A 23,190-nucleotide genomic window follows, 5' to 3' on the forward strand; every position below is an offset into this window, starting at 1 on the left:
CGCTGACAGCGTTGGGAGGAGCAGGGCAAAGGGGGCAGCGGCCCTGAGGCCCAATCCCTCCCTGGGGCACAGAACCCAGCCCCCGTACACACCTCAGTCAGGGGCCTACAAGAGCTGGCACCGAACTGCAGACCTAGAACAGACTGAAAATAAAATATAGCTACTGGAATATACATTTTTAATGCAAATTCATACGTGAATGGTGACAGTGAAACCTAGCAATTACTCCTGAGTCACTTTCATCTACCCATTAAGAACACATGTACCACAATGAAACAACAAAATAGACCAATATTTGAAAGCCATCATTGAATGTGGAATGGGGATAGAAGAAAACTGTATTTTTACATCTTGAAACATAATGATTGCAATCCCTTATATTATTTATTTAGGCCTGCCAAGCAATTAAAACTTAATCTTGATTAATCGTGCGATTAAAAATTAATTGCACGATTAATCATGATCAAGTGCACTGTTAAACAATAATAATACCTGCAACACAAACACAGAGAAAACATAGCATGTACCAACACAAACACACACACACAGTGTAGCAGCACAAACACATACAGAATACATGCACACAATGTAGATACACACACACATACTGTATAGCAGAAGAGACTCAGACAGACACACACAGACACACTATATAGTGACAGACAGACACTGTATATGGGTGATAAACAGGGACAGTTGTGACCACACAGACATGCTATATAGCAACATGCACAGAAGGGCCAATCCGCACCAGCAGGGGGCACAGACACACACAAACGCACAGGGACACAAAAAACACACCCCTGCCTCTTTTGACACTTCACACCAATCTTTCCTGCCTCAATCCCAGCTGGAAAATCAAATTCCTCGAGCGGTCACAGTCTGATCCCTGACCCCAACCCACCCCAACTACATCCCTTCTGCCCTCATCAAAGGAACCCTCTTGCTGGGGTGGCAGACAGACCCAGACCCCATGGCCTTTTGAGCAGCTGTCCCCCTGCTAATCCCCTTCAGGTCATTTGAGTCACCTTCTTTTCTGCCTGCATTTGTCACACATCAGGGTGGGGTAGACCTTCTCCTCCTCCATGGCCAAGCCCCATTCAAGGTGTGCTGCCTGCATTGGCATGCACAGATGGGGATCCACTCATCGCATTGCCAAGCTCTGGCCTGTGGAGGGGCCCTAAGCTTCCCTAAGTGGTCTGCCTCCAGCATGTCAAAGCTTTTAGGGACTGGCAGAGCTGGTGAGCCTGGAGTCAGATTTCTAACTCTTATGCTCCCCTGAGCATTCCCCATCTCACCAGAGGAACGAGCTGCAGGATCCCAGCAGTGCAGCCCCAGGGCTAAACCCAGCAGCATTAAGGCTGGGCTGGAGCCCTGTTGTAGATCAGCAGCATTGGTCCGGGGCTGGGGCCTAAGCACCCACCACAGAGCCCTGCTATCGAGCTGGACCAGAGCCCCTGCCACAGTGTGGGGCCAGAGATGTGCCTCTGCCCATCCCCTCCCGAGCAGGTGCACCCAGCTGGCTGCAAGTGACCTCCCGCAGCTCAGCCACTGTCTTCCAGCCTGACACCATAGCCTGCAGCGCTAGGGACCATGTCTGGGATGGCTGGTGCAGCCACAGGCCCTCAGCCTGCCCCTTGCTCCCGCCAGTGCGTGGTTGACGTCTCAAGGGGAGGAAGTATGAACTGTGGGCAGGCAACCAGGGATTAAAGGTGCCACTGAAGGGCAGTTTGGAGAAGGTCATGAACAGTGTCGTCAATTAACCTGCGATTAATTTTTTTAAATGCAATAATGTTGACCTGCGTTATTCAAATGTGTAACACACATTAATTGACAGTCCTAATTTTATTCTAACAAATTTAATTGCAGATTTTAATATTCATAAATACCTTTTTACTACCATTAATCTTTTTGTTTCAACAGTACCTTTGAGAAGTGAATTCAAAATTTTAATGTACATTGTTCAAAAATATTTCCTTCTATCTATTTAAAATGCACTTATTTTTAACTTTGTGAGCTATCTTGCTATTTTATTACAATAAAAGGCAAATAACACAACCTGAATTTCTCTATAGATTTCACTATTTTATACATCCCTGTAGGTGACACCTTACCTAAACAATCTCAGTATTTCTATGCCTGCAGTCAGGCTACTTGTCCTTCTCTAGCTCTCTTTTATTTCTGCTATATTCTTTGAAATGGAACAACCAGACCTGCATCCAAGTGTCTCATCTATCTAGAACATTATAGTAAAATTTCAATATTATTTTCTGTCCGATTTTTAATGTAAGCTAACATAGATTTGTTTTTTAACCTGTGCTCCACTATGAAGAAACACTTTCATTGAACTTTGCAGAGTGACACATTAAATATTTTCCTAAGTTGTTGAAACAAATTTAGAACTTTTACGTATAACTCAACTTGTTCCTTACGTTCGTCTATATTTAATTTCACCTGCCAGTCTTCCCCATTTGTCTAACTCCGCTGGCATCTTCAGACATTCCTCTTAACAGTAATTTTAACAAACCTACATTGTCTCATTTGGAATTTTACCATCTCAGTGTTTGCTCTCTTCTCCAGTTCATTAAAGTATTTAAAACAACATGTCTCACTACAAAGCTTTCAGGAAATCTACTTTAGTCTCAGCTCCTTGATCTAGTTAGGCTGAAACTGAATAAATGGTCTAAAACTTGCATTGCAGTCTAAATGAGACCATTTAATCATAAAATCCGGAATAGTTTTGAAAACGTTTACAGTAGGCGGAGTTTGGGCATGAGACCCTGTCAAAATATTTGATAAAGATAAACCCCGTGACATAGAACAGGGCAAGCAAAGTTGGGGGGGGTCCCTTTGCAGGGGAGCATGAAATTTCATCGGGGGGGCACAGCACAATCAGCTGCTGGTTCTTAGGCTCATCCATCTAATCAAAAATGCTGAAATATGATACTGCTTTTATGTATGTGTACTCACATCTATATACCAACTAATAAAGTTTTTACTTTCTACATACTCATTTTCTTGCACATGCAGAAAGGATTTTTTTTCGTAAGAACATAATCGAAATTTCCATGGTTTGGATTACATAAGGTGGGGTGGGGGAGGCCTGTTAATTGAAGGGATGAAAAAGTGGGTCACAATGCAAAAAGTTTGCTCACCTATGACATAAAACACAGATTAACTGGCACTTTAAAGGACCCAATAAAGACTTTTTGCATCCTTAAAGAGTTGGATTCAGATATTATGACACAATATAGCATGAAAGTGAAACAAATAGAAGGACAGATGTCTGAATTCTCCTAAAACTTTGTAATCAGAATCAGAGAACACAAGTTTGTTTCATCTTCAGTATATACATGCACCTCCCTTTTTGCTTTTACGAAAGGTATTCAGCTCTCTTTTACAAGTAAGTAACCTAAATTTATAAAATCATAACGTCAAAGTTTGAGATTTGGTTGGTGTATTCCAGGACAAATGATTTAGTAAAATCAACTAGAAAACTATTGATCATATAATGACCAATTAAGTTATGCAACTAAACACTTTATTTCTAGGATGTGTCCATTTGCCTAACTTCATGTGTGTTGTGCTCCTATTGATCTCATAGCAGGGTCTTTAAAACGTGCACTGCCTCTTGCCTGGTCTGTAACCAAGGAAACTTCAAACAACCACCTCATCCTGAGGACCTTCAAGCACTATAATTTCTTGAGACAATAACCATTAGTTGCAGAAGCAGAAAAATACTAAGGCACAAGATACTCTGGAACGCAGCTAAAACATGCCTAAAGACGTCTTTAGGCATGTGTATACTATGTTCTTGAATACATGAGCTCTGAGCTGCCAAGACAAGCATGCACATTTTAGGATCAGCTTCTTATAGAGCCTGTTACTAGGCAACAGTTTTCCAGACAGTTAGCTCATGGGAACTGTAGACTTTTAAAAAAATAACCGTCCATATTCTGCAATATCTCTAAAGTACATACAAATTTCAGGCATTAAGGAAGTGACTGTCATGTGACAGGATTTCACATAACTACTCACAGAACTAATTCTTTTCCCATTTCGAATATCAACATTGTGAAAACATGTTGGATGCTGTGTTACATTATCCAGAGCTTCCAGAGATCCTTTTGCTCAATTGCCAAAGAAATGCTGGCACAGAGGCCCTGAAAGAAAAACCTACTCCTCAGAGGCTTTAATACATGCTACCAGTTGATGATCCTTAAGGTGGATCACTCACTACTGTGAGATCAGACTAGCGGTTTTAGGACTGAGGTGGCATGCCAGTCTACTAAAGAAATTTTCAACTAGCCAGTTACAGACAGAAATTAGATCCTATGTAGCAGGATCAATGCAAAGCACTGCAAATAAAAACAACAATCTGTCCCACTGACTGAGCTGGGGGTGTATCAAATTATCAGGTGGCTAAAAACATTTCCTGAGAAGACTGCAAGATATACATCCAAAATCTTGGCCAGCACTGAGAAACAGAAATACCTCAGGACAACAAATAAATGTGGCAATGACACATCAAAGATTGGCTTTGTACTGAGTAGACCATGTATGTGAAAGGACCTAGGGGAGACCTTTCTTGTATTATTGACATAGCCATCAGTGAAGCAACTAATTTAGAGGCATCTGAGGCGAAGAATTATCATTTCCGCAAAGCGGTGTGTATGTGTGGCTGTATGTAGATATGTCTGTGATCATCAAGGAGCTAACATTTGTCTATCTGAAATTGTCCTGATGCTATAAACTGCATCCAATACTCGAAATGAGATGCTACAGTTGAATAGAAACTTATATCAAAATATTGTGGGGAGACCTGTGAAAATGTCCTTCATATACTAAAGCTAGTTTGATTCATGGGTGCTTTCTTAAAGCATCACACTTACTCTATGGCCTGATCCCTGCTTCAATAATGAAATGTAAAACAAATTAATGGTGCCATAAGAGACAAGTCTCCCCAAGACATATTCTGCCATTTTATAACAGGTTCACCTGAATACACCACATACCGTATCAAAAGGTAATCCATAGATCAGAGCAAATTTCCTCAAGCAAACAGCTTTCTCTAACCTTCAAATCTAGCATTGATAATGGTGTCAAATCTTGTCACAGAGAGAGAAATGTGAAGTCCTAGGGCGCAGAATGGTTTTGAAAGTAATCTGAAGTATCAGAAGATATGCCACTCATGTTAAAAATAGGTAAACTTAGTTAAAGCTGCTACAGAGATGGAGTCACAGTTAGTCTCCTGAAAAGGTTTCAGCTAGTAGAGACAAGAGACATGTGCTCCTTTTATCTGGACTAGCACTGAAGCATGCACCCTGTCTGCAAGCAGAGTAGAAGTAATAGATTTACAGGTTTAAAACAGCAATTAAGTGGTAGTCAATTACGTGCACCTTGACTAGTGTGGTCTTCATGAACTCCATAAGACTGCACAGGTTTGCAACACTGAAACTGTGCAATCCAGATCTGCCATCCAGAGCCAGAGATGCCTGAAGAGACAGTAAATGGACCTAACATACTCTGTAACTAGGGGTAGGTCTTTCCCTATTTTGTAGATAGGGAGATCCTATGGTAAAGATTCATGCCAGTAATATCGCTAGACCATAACCAGTAATTTGTAGTAAGGCATGAGCAAAGAAATCACAGAAGACCACTTAGATCTGTATTTCAGTCAGTACAATTCCTCCTTCTGCACACTGTCTGCCTGACAAAACAATAGGCAAAAATCACATAATAAATACTCTCCTTTGCATAAACTATTGGCAATAATATGAAGACCATAATCTAAACATACAATACTTATGTCCTCCGTTAGACATCAGTCACATTTCTTTACTGATCTACTGTGTCACTCCATCCAGCCATGAGTCTGTTTGTTCAAGAATTCCTTCTAAATTGTAAGAGCTTGGGCCACCAAATTTGCTATGCAGCTTCCTCTTATCCTAATTTAAGTCAAGTTTATGGTTTGGTTGTGCCAGGAAAATGCTATGGGCCTGGGATGGGATTGTCTTCCATAATACGAAGGGGGGGTGGGATTATGAAGCGGGGGGAGAGGGAACAGTCACACCAGTAAGACAGTAGCTGGCTAGGGGAGAGGATCTAAAGGGGCCATGGGTAAGGTTCCCCTCCTCAGCTCCCCGTGCTGGCCCCCACACATTACAGTAGCACCCCAGTCCATTTCCCCACCACAGCCCATAGCTCCAATTTGTGAACGGGTTGGGGGAGCCCAGGCAACTAACAGAACCCCTGCATCTGCGGGCAGCCCTGGGCTGCTGAAGTGGCACTGTCTTGGGCATCCCTGTGAACCCCCACCCGGAGCCCTCCATCCCTTCCCTGCACCTTGCACCATGAACTCCCCCACACCTTCCTGGCCCCTGCCCGGAGCTCTCTATCTCCTGCCCTCACTCCTTGACCTATACAGCAGCTCCTGACATTGGCCAGCCCCAGGCAAAAGCCAGAGGGAGGCATGCGTGGGTACCCCTTCAGACCCCAGCCAACTCAAGACAGAAGCTGGCAGGTTGGCTGCACAGACCCCACTAATTTACATGAGATCTCCTTTCTGGAGAGGCTGCCATACAGGAGCTCCAAATTCTGGGGGTAATTGGCTTCCAATGCAGAATGACACTTCTGCTAGATAGATTATATGCCATCTTTTTGGCTTACTTTACTACAACAATATTTATGATGCAGAATGGTATGAACTGTTCCAAGAAAAGGTAAATGTTTTGTTTTTACTGATTTATTTTGAATCTTCAATCTTATTTTACTCATGGTGGAGAAATTAAAAAAAAAACTCATCTTGTAAAAAAAGAGATAGCGGGAGAATGAAACAGGTGTATAAAATCATGAATGATGTGGGGCTACTAAATAAGTATTATTTACCACTTCATATAACACAAGAACCAGAGGTCATCGAATGAAATTAATAGGTAACATGAAAAACTAATGTAAGGAAGTAATTTTTCACACAAAACACTGTAAACCTGTGAGACTCATTGCCAGGGGATGCTGTGGAGGCCAAAAGCATAACAGTGTTTAAAAAAGAATTAGATAAATTCTTGGAGGACAGGTCCATCAATAGCTTTTAGCCAAGATGCAAACTCACGTTCTAGTTGTCCCTAAACCTTTGACTGTTAGATGCTGGGATTGGGTAACAGAATAGATTACTGATAAACTGTCTTGCTCTGTTCACGCCCTCCGAAGCATCTAGCACAGGCCACTGTCACAAGACAAAATACTAAACTAGATGGACCACTGGTCTGACCCAGTGTGGCCATTCTTATGCTATTATGGAGCCCTCTATTTTTAGAGCCTGCCAAAGCAAACTCCTATGTTGGTTGTAAACTGAGCTATACATTTTAGTTATTGCAAATCAGCATCCCTGACTGTTTGAAAAGACTTATACGATGAATGCATCAGAAAGTGATAGGGCTTAGCTTGTACTGAACCTTTTGAAGCCACAATGTCAATGTATACCTTCATCATGACTAACATTTGTACATCTCCATGAATAGTGGTTTTTATTTCACTGCCATTTTAGATTCAGCAATAGAAACATACTCAGTTACAATTTGTATACATTATACAAGGCTAATAACGCCAAAATGGAGGTCTTTTTTTAAACTGATACGTATAAAATTCACAGAATTTTTGGCAAATTATAATACTCTTATGAGAGAGCAAAACTAAATCTAGATTATCTCTCTTAAAATATATTACTGGTGGTATAAAATGAAATGTACAAAAGAGCTATGCAAATCTGTGTGTGTCAAAATTCCCTCCCTTGACACCCAGCAATTATTTTAGGCCTTTGCCTAGTGCTTTTGCTGAAATCAATGCCAAATGAAAAACATTTATATTTTTATTTAAACGTATTACGAATTCTTTGAATGTATTACAAATTACAACATTCTTCTCCACCTTCTGATCTTATGGAGGAAGGACAGCACTTCATGCTAGCCCATTTGTACTCTGGCTTTCTCTCCTAGCCCATGAATCAAGTGCAGTACCTGTCCTAAGCACTACCATTTCTATGGAGAACTGAAACAAAACATCTCTATTAGATGTATTGTAAAGAAACACTTGATACATGAATTGATAGTGGAAGGCAGACAGAAGGGAAACCTATAGAGAGTTTTCACCTTACAAAAATCTTTGTAGTAGCTCTTCTTCTGTCAAATGGGGCTCTAAGATAGTGTTTCTTTTCTATCACTCAGAACAGATAGGTTACTCCATATAGCATCAAACTCCCTCGTCTGGCAACATCTCACAATTGGCAAGGACCCCTGCAGGACGGAGGGGGAGAAAGTAGTAGTCCCTTCAGGTGAGCTTTGTAGGAGTGGGGCCCCCACCCTCCAGGCAGCTTGATGGACCTCCCCTCATTTGGCAAATCTCCTCATCCGGCACCCTTGCGACCTGATGGTGCTGGATGAGGAAGCTACAACCCATACCAGCAGTGCATCTTTAAAGCCCTGATGATAGATGGTCATCTCTGGGATGCTTACTTTCTGTGGGCTCCATATTAACTTTGCTGAAACCCAGCAAAGCTTACCCAGAGGCAGTATGTGTGTAAAAAATGCAGTCCCACATTGTCAGACAAGGATAACCTTGCCAAAAAAAAAAAAAAAAAAATCACTGCTTTTTCATACTACTCACATGAATCACACCCAAACACACAAGTTTCCCATGAATCGTGTAGTATTTTTCTCCTATTTACCTTCCAAACTATTATTTCACTTTAGAAAGCACATTAGGCATATTTTGCATCTAAGACACTCTCCAAAAAGCTTTAAGCCACAACACAACAAATATTTTAGTGAAAGTAATTTTAAGGAGGACTCTAATTAAAACAGCAATAAATCTATCATATTAAGTGTAGAGATAGAAGATGAGAACTTTTCCTATTTACATTAACCAGTCCAAATATATATTTACTGGTCAAGACACATGAATTCTACAATATTCCTCTCTGAAAATTAATCCAGCTTGGACCAAAGCCACTGCAGCAGGGGAAACCAGCAATACAAATAACAAAAGTTGTCATGAGCCTTATGGGCGTGCCCTGTTTTTCTTCACCATTTCTTTATTAAAATACTTTGGATATTTTTCTTGACTCTCTTTTTATTATTTCATCAGTTTTAGTTTTATAAATGGACTGAAAGTGTCTAATTTCATTGAAGCTTCTCCAAGTATTTCTACATTCTTTGCTGAAGTGTTATTTTGTTACTACTTAAAGCTATGTTTCTTGGCAAAGAGCAAAAATATTCTTTCCCCGCCCTTAGAAATAAATATCACAAAACTATAAAATTTATAAGCACTTTCTAACACAGATCCCACTTAGTCCTATGTCTATTATATTTACAACCATTTTTTATAAGGAGAAGCCAATGAAACCAACTCTCTCTCTCTCTTCTAATTTTCAAATTTAAGCTACAAGAGCACTTGGCAGCCTTGGCCACATCAAAATCAAATGTAAAGGAAACTATGGATAACACAAATAAGCATATGGGAGTATTCTGGGTCTTTTTAAACGTGATGTCATTTTTATGTAAATTCTTAACCATATTGGGTAATATACTTTGAAAACAAACTATTTGTATTTTTTAAATTAAAAACAAAATTTCTTGTCTAAATTTTAGGACCAAAAACCTTATTTGTAAAAAATAATAGTTATGAGTGCATTATAAAAAACCTATTTTTCCTTGTACCAAGAGCAAGAAAGAACGGTGGAGAAAGCCTTCTTGTTGCAGTATTGGCACTTTACCAGCAAAGGAGGTCTTCTGATACTGTTACAATATAGTGCCCATTTGTGGCCAAAAAACCCCACAACTGGCATAAGTTAAATGCTCTGTAGCTGCCCTAGAAAGGGGAACTACTTTCCACTTCTTTCCCTGGCAACTCACCAATATGGTTAAGTATTTTATGATCTCATTTTATGATCTCCAATACACTACTAGGTTTCAGCACAGGAAAGTGTTATTTTAATTTTAGCATTTAATTCCTTTGGGTTACTTCATGCCAAAAAATTTATGTTTAACATGGAATACAAATTATAACAAGCAGAGAATTTTCAAATAATTCATTTTTTAAAAATTGCATACTTCCCATTAAAAAGTGTGGCATTAACAGAGTATCTAGTTGGTGCAATAAATTTAGCTGGCAAGCTGTAATCAGGTGATTAGTAGACATTCTTACCAACTGTACTTCTCCAAAAGCACCTCTTCCAATCACCTTAACAACATCATAGTCTTCTGCTTTCATTTGTAAAGCTCGAATTTTTTCCACAATTTTCTCATCTAAAATAAGTTGGGAAGAATGATATCATAAAAACATATCTATAGCAGTGTGTGGATACCTCTTGTAATATTTTCAGTTCAGACAGTAAAAACAAGCCATTTGAACACAAATGTTTGAAATGTTCAGCCAACTTCTGCATTGTCTTTAAACCCATTTGCTTGGAAGTAAAAACCGTAACTGCAGTGTTTCGGGTATTTTTTTGGTAAACAGCTGAATTAGCAGCTCCCTTTACTTGTGAAAACTAGTAATAGTCTTATTTCAGCTGTATTTTACCTAATGGCTTAAAAAATACACATTAACTGCTAACATGTTTCTGGAGGTTTGAAAAATCTAGCATGACAACCTTCAACTTTTCCAACTTTTACTCTCTGCCACATGCTGTGCTGCCACTATTCACTAACATTCTTTTGATAAGGGTGGAATGTTAAAGTATCTAGCATACTTCACAGTGTAGCAGGTACAATCTGGAATTCAATAGTAGTCAAGTGGTTCTGCATACTACTGAATATGTTTCTCACAACACAGACCAGAGAACAGTCTCCTGTCCAGGACCCCTTTGTGTCTCTTTCTTGAGGTGTGCCTTTCCAGTCAGTTAATCTTTAAACAGGAACCCTCATCTCTTCTCATTAGTGCAAGGCTGAACTACTTAGTTCCACACCTTCTCCCCACTCAGAAATCTCCCAGACTGTCCTCCATGCAGCTGGATTCAGTCAGTCAGATATTTCAGTGCTTCCTTGAACAGAAGCTCCAAGGTCTCCCCCCTCTGGAGCCGAATTGTATTTTAGCCAACTGTGGGACCTTTACCAGTTTTTGCCTCAGCTAGCCCCTTTTGTTTAATTAGCACTCACGTTGCTCAGCAGTCCAGCTTTATACTGCTGGTATCTCCTGGCATCTCTTTTGCTCTGACAGAGCAAGGCAGTGCCCTTCTCCAAGGTTCTCTCCAATTGGCAGGGGAGATTCCAATTGGTTGTGTGAGTGGGGAGCCTTGCTGCCCCCTCTCTGGAAAGCTCCCAGGCTTAGGACCTTAAAGACAAAGTAATGGGATTTTCTCCAGGATGCTTCTTACCCCCAGGACTGCTTCATTTCTGTCAGATCCTTGCACATATAATTCAGTCTTTCAGTCTCTTAAAGGGCCATGCCACAGTATGGGATGGGCAGATCTCTGGGCCATACTAACCTTAAGTAAGCAATAGCCAAAGGAATTTTTGCTTCCCAGACTTTTGTAAACATTAATGGAGTTATGTTTCCTCCTGTTATTTCCTGAATTATATGCATCCTGTTACAACACATTTCATCTGAAAGGCATGGATATCTCCCTGTGTGGCTGCAATTTTTCAGCTGACAAGCTTGAGTTCTAGTTTAGCTCTGTCTATACTGAAGCTCCAAATGGTTTTAAAACAAGACTGAATATTTGGGTAACTCTTCCTTGCATAGACAACAGCTATGTTTTCAAGTGCCTTAACAGAGAGACATAGTAAATTAATTTACATGGCAAAGATGTACCTAAAACAAACACTGAAACTAAACAACCACAGTTTAAAATCCATTTGAGATGTGGTAGAAAAACGTTTCTGAATTAATTAAAAGCACACTTTTATTTAACATTTATGACAGTAGATGCCATTTTAAGTAATTACACTTTTTCTGCGAACTATACTAAAACCTCAACAATAACTGCAAGACTTGTCATTTACCGAATTTTGCAACTGGTACTTAAAACATAAAGTAAGGATAATACATCATAAAATATTCGTTCCACTAGCATTGTTTTAATTATCCTTTAGTATCAATTGGTATACTAATACTACTTTGCAATTCATCTATAAAAGTAATGAAATTTTAGTAATGATACATCACAACAGCAATGGGCTCTCAGGTATCTAGTGAGAAAGGAATGCTGTTTTTAGAGGGAAAGCTCTGTTTTGTTCCTATATGCAGAAGGTAGTATTTCTAAACAATCAGCTTCAAAGAATGTTATACTACAATCATGACAACATCAAACGTAAATGCAACTTACATCTATTTAAGAAATTATCTATGTTCTTGTTTTTCCTCAGTGCTGGAAAATCCAGATCAAGGACCAAAGAATTCAGGCCATCCTGTAAAGAAAAGAAAATAAGTTAACTGGAAACTCTAGAATTTCAGAATTAAATTTCTTTTAAAACTATTTAAGAGGTGTGGTTATATATTACTCAAGCACAGACTACAGTCCCATTACGCAAATATAGGTATTTTAATGAACACAAAAGGACTGCACAGGTGCAAGGACAGTAGCAGCGTTTTAGCATTCTCCCTCACTCATGATATCACTTACTGGGTTTCTGAACTAAAATCAGACTCCCTAAGATAAGACAGGCCAGAACTTCCCTACAACTTTAAATATTTTCCCTGAGGCCCCATCCTCATTCTAAACTAATTGTCAAAGCCACTGTACAGAATAAGTGGCTTCAGTAGCTCTTCATGAATGGCCAGCAAAGAGTTCACCAAAACCTAAGTATAAAAAAAGTACAAAGAATATGACCACTAAAAATAGTTTAGGTATTGTAAATATGTATTGCCCTTATCAACACTGAAGGGAATTGGGACAGATGAGTGAGAATCTACCTCTGATGTGCAACATGCCAGACACTATCCACATGTGGCTACGTAGCAGGCTGAGTGTGGCTAGTTGGCTTGAACGATAAATATATTTTCAGAATATGGGGACTAGCTCACTATAGTAATACATGCAGTGGCTACTGCTTCAGAACTGGCTGGACACCACAGATCACAAAATTTTTCCTCTGAAGACCCCATATCAACTGGATTCCTCCTTGTAAAACCCAAAGCTCAACATGCTGCCTCCACAAATACATAAATTGTGCAGGCATCAAGAAACAAAAAGTGTTAAAGGAAGTTCCATTCAGAAAAATGAGAGCATCCAAATCCCACATCCACAGCAGCAGATGGGGGGAACTGATGGGAAAAATTTATCAGGTGAGAAAAAAATCAAAAAGTAGGGCTGAGATGGTCCTCAAGGTGAGTACAATGTAAGATCTGCACTACAACATTAACACATAGGCCGCATCTACACTAGCAAGTACATTCAAAACTGAGGCGGAAAGACAGCCCTCTTTTGAAATTCCCCGCAGAGCGTCTCCATACACACACAAAGCAGTATTTCAAAATGAACTTCAAAAGAATGGCGCCTTTCCACTGAAGTTGGTCCTCCCTTCCAACAGTGGGAAGAGCGCCTCGTTTTGAAATATTATTTTGAAACAGATCAAGTGTAGATGCTCCATGGATGGCTCTTTCAAAAGAGGGAGTCCTCCATAGCACCAATCAGTTGGCAGGTGGCGGCACTGCTCACAGTACAAGCAGAGCTCAATGGACCCAGAGTCCGGCCGCAGGCTCCCACAAACCTCAGGCAGGAAGCTGAGAGCATGCAGGCATCAAGGAGCCCATGCTGCTCTGCAGCACGCTGTGTGCTGCAACACCTGAACCAGCCTGTCACCCACGCTGGCCTCTTGGCCAGTAACCCAGACCCTCGCCCACCCCAGCAGCTCCCTCAAGGACAGCAAGGAGCCCACCCAGGAGGTGAGCCAGGCCCCAAAGTGCTGGGCCCCCTCCCGGACAGAAGATCCTTCCCCAGATGGGGGTCTGGAGACGCAATGCCATGGCATTTGAGTGCCTGTCCAATGGTCTGATCGGTCGGGACCACCCTACCCACACCCCAGACCAGGTCAGGTCCAAAGTTAAAGAACTCCAGCAGGGCTATTGCAGGGCCCGGGTCACAGCCGGGTGGTCAGGAACAGTGCCTACAAGCCGTCCCTACAACAAGGAGGCGGGACCCCCAGTCGCCATCCTGGACACAGCCAAGACAGACACCAAGCCGAAGACAGCAATGGAAGGTGAGGAGCGCCCAGGACCGGCAGCCAGCACCAGGCACCCACGGCTGGTATGTCAACTGGACCCCACCAACGACGACAAGGGCTTAAACAAGGGGGTCCTCATCATTGACATTGCATCCGGGCCGTCCAGCCAAGCCCCATCCACCCTTGCTTTGCCCGAGTTCCTGGAGGGACCCACAGCTAGGTGGCGTATACATCAGCTGCCCTGGGGCCTGGGAAGGGGGCACTGGGTCCTGCTCGGAGTAGCTTTAGGCCACTCACACAGCTGCCAGCCCCGGTGCACGTGGACCCCGGACAACAATGTTCCCCAGACCACACGCAGCACTCAGCACCACGGGCCACCCGGCCATGCAGGGACTGGGAGGGGGGTGGAATGACAAGGGGGGAGCCCGTGCCTGTGGCACACATGTGGGGATCCCCGAGACGTACGCATCGCAGGGCTCCCAGGACAGGGGAAGTGAGCAGGGACATGGGGACCAGCGTCTGGGACTAATGGCTCGTTCCCCTCTCCCGTTCTGTCTCCACAGCTCCAGCAGCCGGACTAGCCCCACCATCGAGGATGAGGGTGGGCGGCCCAGATCCTGAGCAGTGAGTGCATGGGGCTGCCACTGGGCAGTCTACCGGCGCCACCAGGGTGGGGGGCGCGACAACATAAATTTAGTATTTAGGCACACAGCCTGTTCCTTCTTGGGAACAGCAGTATGACATGCCTGAGGAGAATTCATTTAATTAAGTTATTGCAATTAAGTTAACCTAACCCAAGACTATTGAAGTGTAAATACTAGAGCATACCATACTTGCACATTTATAAGGGTAATGGCATGTTATGTAACAGGAACTATAATTTGTGAAGAAGAGTCCAAAAAAAGACAACACAGCTGTCCACAGATGTTAGGCATTCAACCTGATCATGGAAGCCAGTAAGCAATAATATTTAACTGTAATGTTTTTATAATTTATATTAATATAAAGGCAGTCCTGTAGCACCTCAAAGACTAAATTGTATTTATTAGTTAATGAGCTTTCATGGGTAAGGGCCCCTTCATCAGGTTCTGATGGGTCCAGTGACCATCTGTCCCATTTTTACCAGGACTGTCTGTTTTTTAAGCTGACTTTTTAAGAAAATGGGCAAGTTGTCCTGTATTTTGTGGGGCTCCAGTTCCCCAGCACCCAGTACCTCAGGGCAGCAGCCCCTGCTGCCAGGGAGCTCCTCTGCTGGGCATTTGCCCTGTTCCCTGGTACCCTAAGGTGCCAGCCCCTGCTGCTGGCAAGCTCTGTCATGGGGCAGTTGCCTCATTCTCTGGAGCCCCATGCCTAGGGGAGGCATCTCCTGCCGTGAGGAAACTCCTCCATGAGGTGGCTGCCCCATTCCCTGGCTGGCAGCCCCTCCTGCCCTGGATCCCTGCCTCAGGGAGTTGCCACATTCTCTTCCCGCAACCCTGCCACAAGTCTGAGGCATCCCTATTGTCGGCACCACCATCACCACAGCCCTCATCCCTGGTTCCTCAACGTCAGGCAGCAGTCCCCATCGCCAAGGAACATGAGACAGCAGTCCACTAACCCCAAAGACCCGTGTCTCATATTTGCCATAGGGCAATGTGTTCACCCTACAAATGGGTCTTATCCACAAAAGCTCATTACCTAATAAATAAAATTGTTAATCTTTAAGGTGTTACAGGACAGCTTAGTTTTTTTTTGTTATGCTCTTGTTTATTAAGATCATAGAAGTAAATATGTCCATTGGGTAATGAAGACTCTGTAGAATACTTGCAACAGAACCACTATCTTGTATGTAAATATACTGACAAAAACTTCTTAAATACCAACATTTTACCAAACAAAACTACAGTCAATAATATTCATTATGAAAGAGATCCCTTTTTTTCCCCACAACTACACAGTTCAGATCATTGGAGAGCATTTATTATATTCACTGTGTTCAGGCCTGAATGTCGTAAAACACTCATGATGCACTCTCATAAGAAAATATATGGAAAAGTTTAGGCTCAGTGCACCAGTGCAAAGAAAGACACAAGCTGGATAGGACTGTTTTTGTTCTATGCTTACGTGGTTGTGGATTCTGGCCAAGTATGGCAGAGGAGTTAGTTAAGGCCTGGCCAGCACTAGGGGAAAAGTCAATCCCAGATACGCATTTCTAGCTACACCTTAGATACAGATTTCAATTCTGTAACTTCTCCCTTTATAAAAACAAAAAGCAGTCAAGTAGCACTTTAAAGACTAGCAAAACAGTCTATTAGGTGAGCTTTCGTGGGACAGACCCACTTGAAGAAGCGGGTCTGTCCCACGAAAACTCACCTAATAAACTGTTTTGCTAGTCTTTAAAGTGCTACTTGACTGCTTTTTGTTTTGATAGTGTATAGACTAGCACGGCTTACTCTCTGTTACTATTCTCCCTTTATAAATATACTATCATAGGAACATGCTGTCACAAGAACATAAGAATTGCTATACCAGTTCATACCCATAATACATTTAATCTACCATTGTATCTCTAATATGGACCTGCACCAGGTGGTCCAAAGGAAGGTACAAGAGCCCTTGCAGTTGGCAGCATGTGGTATATTCACTGAAAATGTAGATAATCCAGTTATGTAAGCTTTCCTGAACATTACTAACATACACCTCAGGCGCAATTCATAATCTGTCAGATTACATGAATCAATACTATCTATATACAGAACTATGCGCAATGCAGTTTATACAATCATATACGTCATTTGTAAAACAACTTAAACTTACTCAACAAACAAAACATTAGGCTATTCAGAATGAAGGCGAAGACAGAGGTAATGTGAAAGGGAGACAGGTGAAGTTAGAAAGTGGAACAAATGACTGAAAGTTCATAATAGCTCCTGCTCAGAACAAGCACAACCTTATGGGGCTTCAGTAGCACCAGTCATTCCATCTTATCCTAAGAGCTGGGGCGCTACATAGACCAGATATCTTATACGTTTGCTGGATCAGGAAGAAGCCCCTGAGCTACTTTAAAATCAGGCTATTTATCCAAAAATCTTTTCTTTGTCTGCTGGCTCCTGAACAACCCACTTTCCACTAGTATAGAAGTATTCCTAATTTCTGATGTGTATTGTCCACAAAGTGCAACAACAAAATCAGGGCCTGGAATAAACAAGTACCATTTCAGAAGTCTAGAGTTTATGCCTGAATTTGCCTATTTGTTTTAGGTGATATTTATAAATAATTTTTTTAAATAAAATTGCAAGCTGAAGATAAACCCAAAGGGCCAATACTTCTGCAGTTTTTACTCTATTCTTGGGACAAATGGTAGAAAGGTCTTGTAAATTTTTTTTCAAAAAAAGCAGAGTAAGGTTCACACAAACATTGAACATTGAAAATATTATCAAGGTGAGCAAATCAGAGAGCAGAGGGGCAGAACGGGGGTGGGGGAGTCAAGAATTAGATAAAGCCAAGTATGCATGCTTGGCTTTATCTAATTCTTGCCCCTCTGCTCTCTGATTTGCTCACCTTGATAATATTTTTCTGATTTGTCAACCTTGATGACTATTTTTAGTTCTCTGTGCCTTAAATATTGAGGCTGTTCTGGTATGCCTGTGATCTGAAGAAGTGGGTCTGTCCCACGAAAGCTCATCACCTAATGAATTATTTTGTTAGTCTTTAAAGTGGTACTGGACTGCTTTTTTGTTTTAAAAGAGATAAATGTGTGTGTTGTTCACTCTGACAAGACAACTGGGAAGAAAAGTGCCAAATTATCTACTAATATATATTTCAGGTCATTCCATTGAAATCAGTATAGAATCAGACCCACCCAGACTGGCACTTAATTGTAAGGCCATAATGGCTTTTCAAGGTTGATGTAGGCATGAACCCCATTCAGTTGAATGACCTGGCCTACTCAGATTTAGAACCCATCATACCACGACCAAAACTGTCCTCAAAATATAAACAAAAAAAAAAAGCACAAAAAAAACAAACAAAAAAAAACCACCCCCAAAACAAAACAAAATGAAAAAAAAATCCACAACACTATTTAGGCTAGCATCAAATTCAGCGGAGAGAAATTAAATATATTATTTTAGAGAAGCTGGATGCTGACTGTCTTTAATTTACACAGTTTTATCATGCCCTAAAAAACAGGGTAATCAAAAACCTGTTTCATACATCCCACATCCCTAACTTGAACTGTGGACAAGACAGAAAGTGATACCAGGAATCAGAAAAGTTGGAAAAAACTTGCACTGTAAAGAGGATGTTTGAGAAAAATGCCATGTTTCTAATATGTATATTGCCTTTATTTGCAGAAGACAATTTTAAAATAAAAATTAGACCTCCACATTATTTTCACTATAATAGATCTGCCTTTTATGGGGGGCGGGGGGCAGGGGGAAAGCATCCGGTGAGTAGGGGAGTGAGAAATAATGTAGTATTTTATCTGATTAAAACAGAACAAAAAGTTGGCAGATCTCAAAACATCTTTTCAAAGTCCCACAATGTAAAACACCAATTACATTTTTAGTGATTTCAATACATTCCTAGTCTAGAAAAAAAGTCATCTAGGTGACTTAGGAGTCAAATGATTGAAACTACAGACTCTTAAAAAAATGAATATGTACTCTTGAACTGATAAACCAGTGTTTTTTTAACTGATTAAAACCATATAATATTCCCTAGTATGAATTTACACATGAGACTGTAACATACCCTTAAATGGTTTGGGGCCTGCTGGAGTGATTACTTCTCTCCATATTGAGGCACCTGCTATTAGAAATCAAGCTGGCAGACACAAAGCAGCAACAGGACAAGGAAGGTGACAGGGTATTGATGTGGAACCCTGAGCTCTAGAAATAATTTCATAACTTGGATAACCAAAATCTGACTTCAAATTACTTTCAGGACACTCTGGAAGACTCATCTGTTCTCCTGGGATATTTCTGAAGCAAAATATTAAGTAGGGGTACATGAAGAAGACGATGCAGATGGTTATAATGCTGGCAACATAACTGTTTTAAGGTGTTGTTATTGCTCTGGAAGACTTTTTGAAATGTAATAGTTATATGATGATTAAATTATTTGACTTTAAAATGAAATTTAGCAGGTGAATAAGGTAGACAAATTGGAGGGGAGGTGAGAGAAGTATATTCCTAACTTGCTTGTTGAACACCAGTTTTATAGACGTTTATTATTTCCACTATTACACTGTTTAATTAGCAATAAAAACTTTAAAATCATCCAAGTACTTCAGCCAGAAATATATCTATTAAATATTATGTCCTCTTTTATTAATGTCACCATTTGTCCCCTCCTACAGCTTATCTGTTTCCCTTTTTGTCTTCAGACTTGAGCAACAGATTAAAAAATTCTATATCTACTTTTGCTGTGAGAGCGCAACCACAGAATATTCTATGACCTAGTATAACCTGTCGAGAGCAAAATGTCACTATGTATTTATAAATTCCTTGGTTGGTTTTAATTTTCAATTTGGAATTGCTCTCAAAAGAGTAGCAAACAAAGATCCACTGATTCCTAAAATTAAAAATGCAAAATAAATATGCCAGTAGTATTAAGGGTAATGTATTTCCTGTTAATTTGGTTTCTCTAGGTTTTCACACAACGGGATTCAGCAGATGAACACGGGATAGCAAATTAATTCTGATTCTTACTCTCCCATATTGGTAACTGGATGTATCATCTCAGCTGAATGTTGCCCCAAACTGAATTTATACTCTGAGTAAAACAAAACAAAAACAAAAAATTCTAATGAGAAGTAGAGTTGAAACAAAACAAACTAATGTTCAGGTTTCAATTCATACAAAGTATTCCTTTCCAATGCTGACAAGTCACAAGATATTGATCTAACTGTAATATTAAAAGAGTCACCAGCTTAGTAAAGCTTTCTGACAGTGGTCCAAAATATAACAAAGTGAATACAGAAAGTTTCTGATCACAGACTGCAATTTTAGTCCGTTAACATTGGTAGAATAACACAAGAGTTTTAATTGGAACATCTCCCAGGTAAATGGTGTAATTATTATAAACCATCATGGTCTAAACAATTAGCTTAAATACTTTGAATAAATACCCACCAATACGTTATACTAGAGAATGTAGCTTAAAAGACCAGTCTATGCTACTTCCTGTTTCTGCACTAATATGGAAGCACTATCAATTAAGTAGAAAATTCCTTCAAATCAGAACTTTATCATACATTTATTCATAGAAATGTTTAAGATTTTAGAAAGGAACTCAGTTTGCAAAGCATGTTTTAACAATTCTATTGAAATAAATGTCTCACTTTTGGAAGTAACTGTATCAAAAGGTAATGACAATGTTCCTAAATATAAATCACATTTAACAATTTCAGATTTTCTATTTAAAATTTAAATTGCATACACCTGCCAAATAAGACTTCTACTAATGTCAGATAGTAAGAAAATGTTTTTGAAAAGATAAAAGTGCATTCACAAAGAGCTTGTCTATGCTAGCCCCCTCCTTTGAAGGAAGCATGTGAATGAGCCTGAGCAGAAAATAGCAATGAGGTGTTGTGCTGCACATGCAGCACCTCATTAGCCTAATTCTCACCAGGTGAACTTCAAAATTGCAAACAGGTGCCCTTACCCCCAACTTCGAAGTTGCATGGGTACTTTTTGAAGGGCCCGTGGCTACACGGCTTGCCACCACTTCAAAGTTAACAACTTTGAAGTTCGTGCAGTGGGAATTATGCTAATGAGGTGCTGCATATGCAATGCTGCCCCTCATTGCTATTCTCCGGTTGGGCTTGCTTCCATGCCCCCTTCAAAGGAGAGAGATAGTGTAGACAAGCCCAAAGATTCTAATTTAATACTAAATATCTACCACATTATGAATTTAAGGAAAATGAACTGGGACTACTATCCTTCAATTCAACACATGTTCAAGGCAGCACTAAACTTCCCTACGAATCTTAGTACTGCAGTAATATTTACTGCTAATTTTCTTTCTCAGGCAGAAAAAGTATATCATTCAAGCATACGCATCTGAATATGTTTTAAAACACATATTCCTATAAATACATCAGAACTTTGAAAACTTGTCTTACTAGGGAAGTCTGACACACGTTATACACTAAAATTCTCAACACCCCAGCATTCAAGTCCTTCTGAGCAATGTGGCAATTTAACTTCCTAGGGCAAGGGACACAGAGGGCCTTCTATAGAACACTTCTCCTGCTCCAGTAGCAATGGAGGACACATTTCTAGGGACTGGTAAACTCGATCACTGCTTCCCAAATAAAAACAAAAAGCACTAGGAGAAGAGAATTTCCAAGGAAGTCAAACTGGGGTTGCTAACAATCCAGAGCTTCAGATACAGCAATTAAGAGGACACTGATTTTGATCTTCATTGTTCTACCTATTGGAGCTAGAAAGGGATGAGAACACATCACATCATATAACAATACCAGTAAAAGAAATTTCACTTTTCCATTGTCTCCTCTCTGGAGCAAAAAAAGACCCACTTTCCTGTTGCTGTCTGAAACAAATCAATCTGTGGAATCTCCCATTCCTGGCACACTGGCTGGAAAGCTCTGCTGTTCCACTTATATTCTTTCAGAGACAGGATCAGCCATTCATCTTGAAGAATATGTTGCCTTCAGTGAGGTAAGCACCACTATTGTATAGTTTTCTACTCAATGAAAGTTCCAAAAGGCTGCTTATTCTCAGCCAAAAACTCTTCCAGATGCCGTGAGAGGAACTACCCTCTCTCTGTTGTTAAATCTCATAAAGGAATGGAACTGATAAAAAGGGCTGATTAACCTGTGTTAATTTCTGTAGGCTTAACTCACACACCTGAATGAAGTGAGCAGCTTTTCTTTACCCTTTCTTTGATTATTGCTTTATACGTGGGCTAACAAAAAGCTTTGCCTTTGTATCTGGCCATTAAATGCATTGCCCAGAACAGTAGTCAAAGTTACCCTGAAAATACAAGTGCTCCCATACAGTAAGCCACGAAGCACCGGGCATTAGAGACTGGAAACAAAAGCAGCAAGGAAAGAAAATTAAACATAGTGTAGATTTAAGGCCTTTAGCCTTCTTTGAAGGGTCCTCCAATTAGAAGTTGGTCCACGCCAAAGAAGTAGACACCAGAGGTGCAGAGGGTTGCAAAAGGGGAGAGGTGGAAGTGAATCTCGTTATAATTGCTGGATTGCTCCCATTCATAATTAATTCCATATTTATCATAGAAGTGGAGAATTTCGTATCTTGTCAGATGGATATTTTGCTCAAGATTATGAAGTTACTAAACATTAAAACAGACCCACTTCAAATCTGCCCTCGGAGAGTTTTAGATCCCAGCAGAATTTATACACTGAACATAACCACAGCAGCATCAACAGCAAATTACACAGAGGGCGCTAATGAGCATTTAGGGAACGTTTCCACTGAAATACGGAAGGATCTCCAAAAGAAGGAGGAGGAGGAGAAGGAGTGTGCCAGTTAAAGCTACTTTAAAAAAAAAAAACAAACCCTACAACTCTAACGCACATACACATCCCTTTCCAATCAAACTTGGGAGAATTATATAACGTAGCAACTGAAAAAATTGAATTCATTCACGCTGAACACAATTGAAACAGTGCTACCTACCTAGCTTCTGGCTAGCTGCTACCTGAGATTCTATTCATACAAATGGACTCCCAACATTCCAGCCAGTTTTGGATGCTGCAGTGACTTGGCCCTCTTGCTAAATCATGAAAGAAAACTCCACCCCTTCTGAATAGGCCCGAAGTCCCATACACACACAAAACAAGTGAGTCTTGCATTCAGGCAACAAACTGGACACAAGCCTTCTCTCCAGACTTGGACTAACCAAGCCCTCTACCAGTGAATCAAGGAGAGAGTCTGTATACAGTAGCTCACCTCGACCTCCTGCTTGTTGGAGTCTCTCCCGATGAGCACCAGCTTCCCAGATTTCCAGTTCACAGTCTCCTTCTCCCTCTCTGTCTCTCCGTCTCTCCATCTTTTCTCCC

At 40.6% G+C, this 23,190-nt stretch overlaps 1 protein-coding gene across 1 annotated transcript in view; it reads right to left on the minus strand.

Moving 5' to 3' along the window:
* ROCK2 (Rho associated coiled-coil containing protein kinase 2) overlaps positions 1–23,190 on the minus strand; it is a 172,326-nt gene that overhangs the window by 85,034 nt on the left and 64,102 nt on the right. The window contains exons 2-3 of the mRNA XM_074991276.1: positions 12,320–12,401; positions 10,201–10,301 (exon numbers count right to left, since the gene is read on the minus strand). Coding sequence (XP_074847377.1) covers positions 10,201–10,301; positions 12,320–12,401 — 183 coding nt within the window. The remainder of the gene's footprint in view (positions 1–10,200; positions 10,302–12,319; positions 12,402–23,190) is intronic.

The sequence above is a fragment of the Carettochelys insculpta genome, chromosome 3, assembly GCF_033958435.1.
Source record: "Carettochelys insculpta isolate YL-2023 chromosome 3, ASM3395843v1, whole genome shotgun sequence".
NCBI classification, from domain to species: Eukaryota; Metazoa; Chordata; order Testudines; family Carettochelyidae; genus Carettochelys; species Carettochelys insculpta.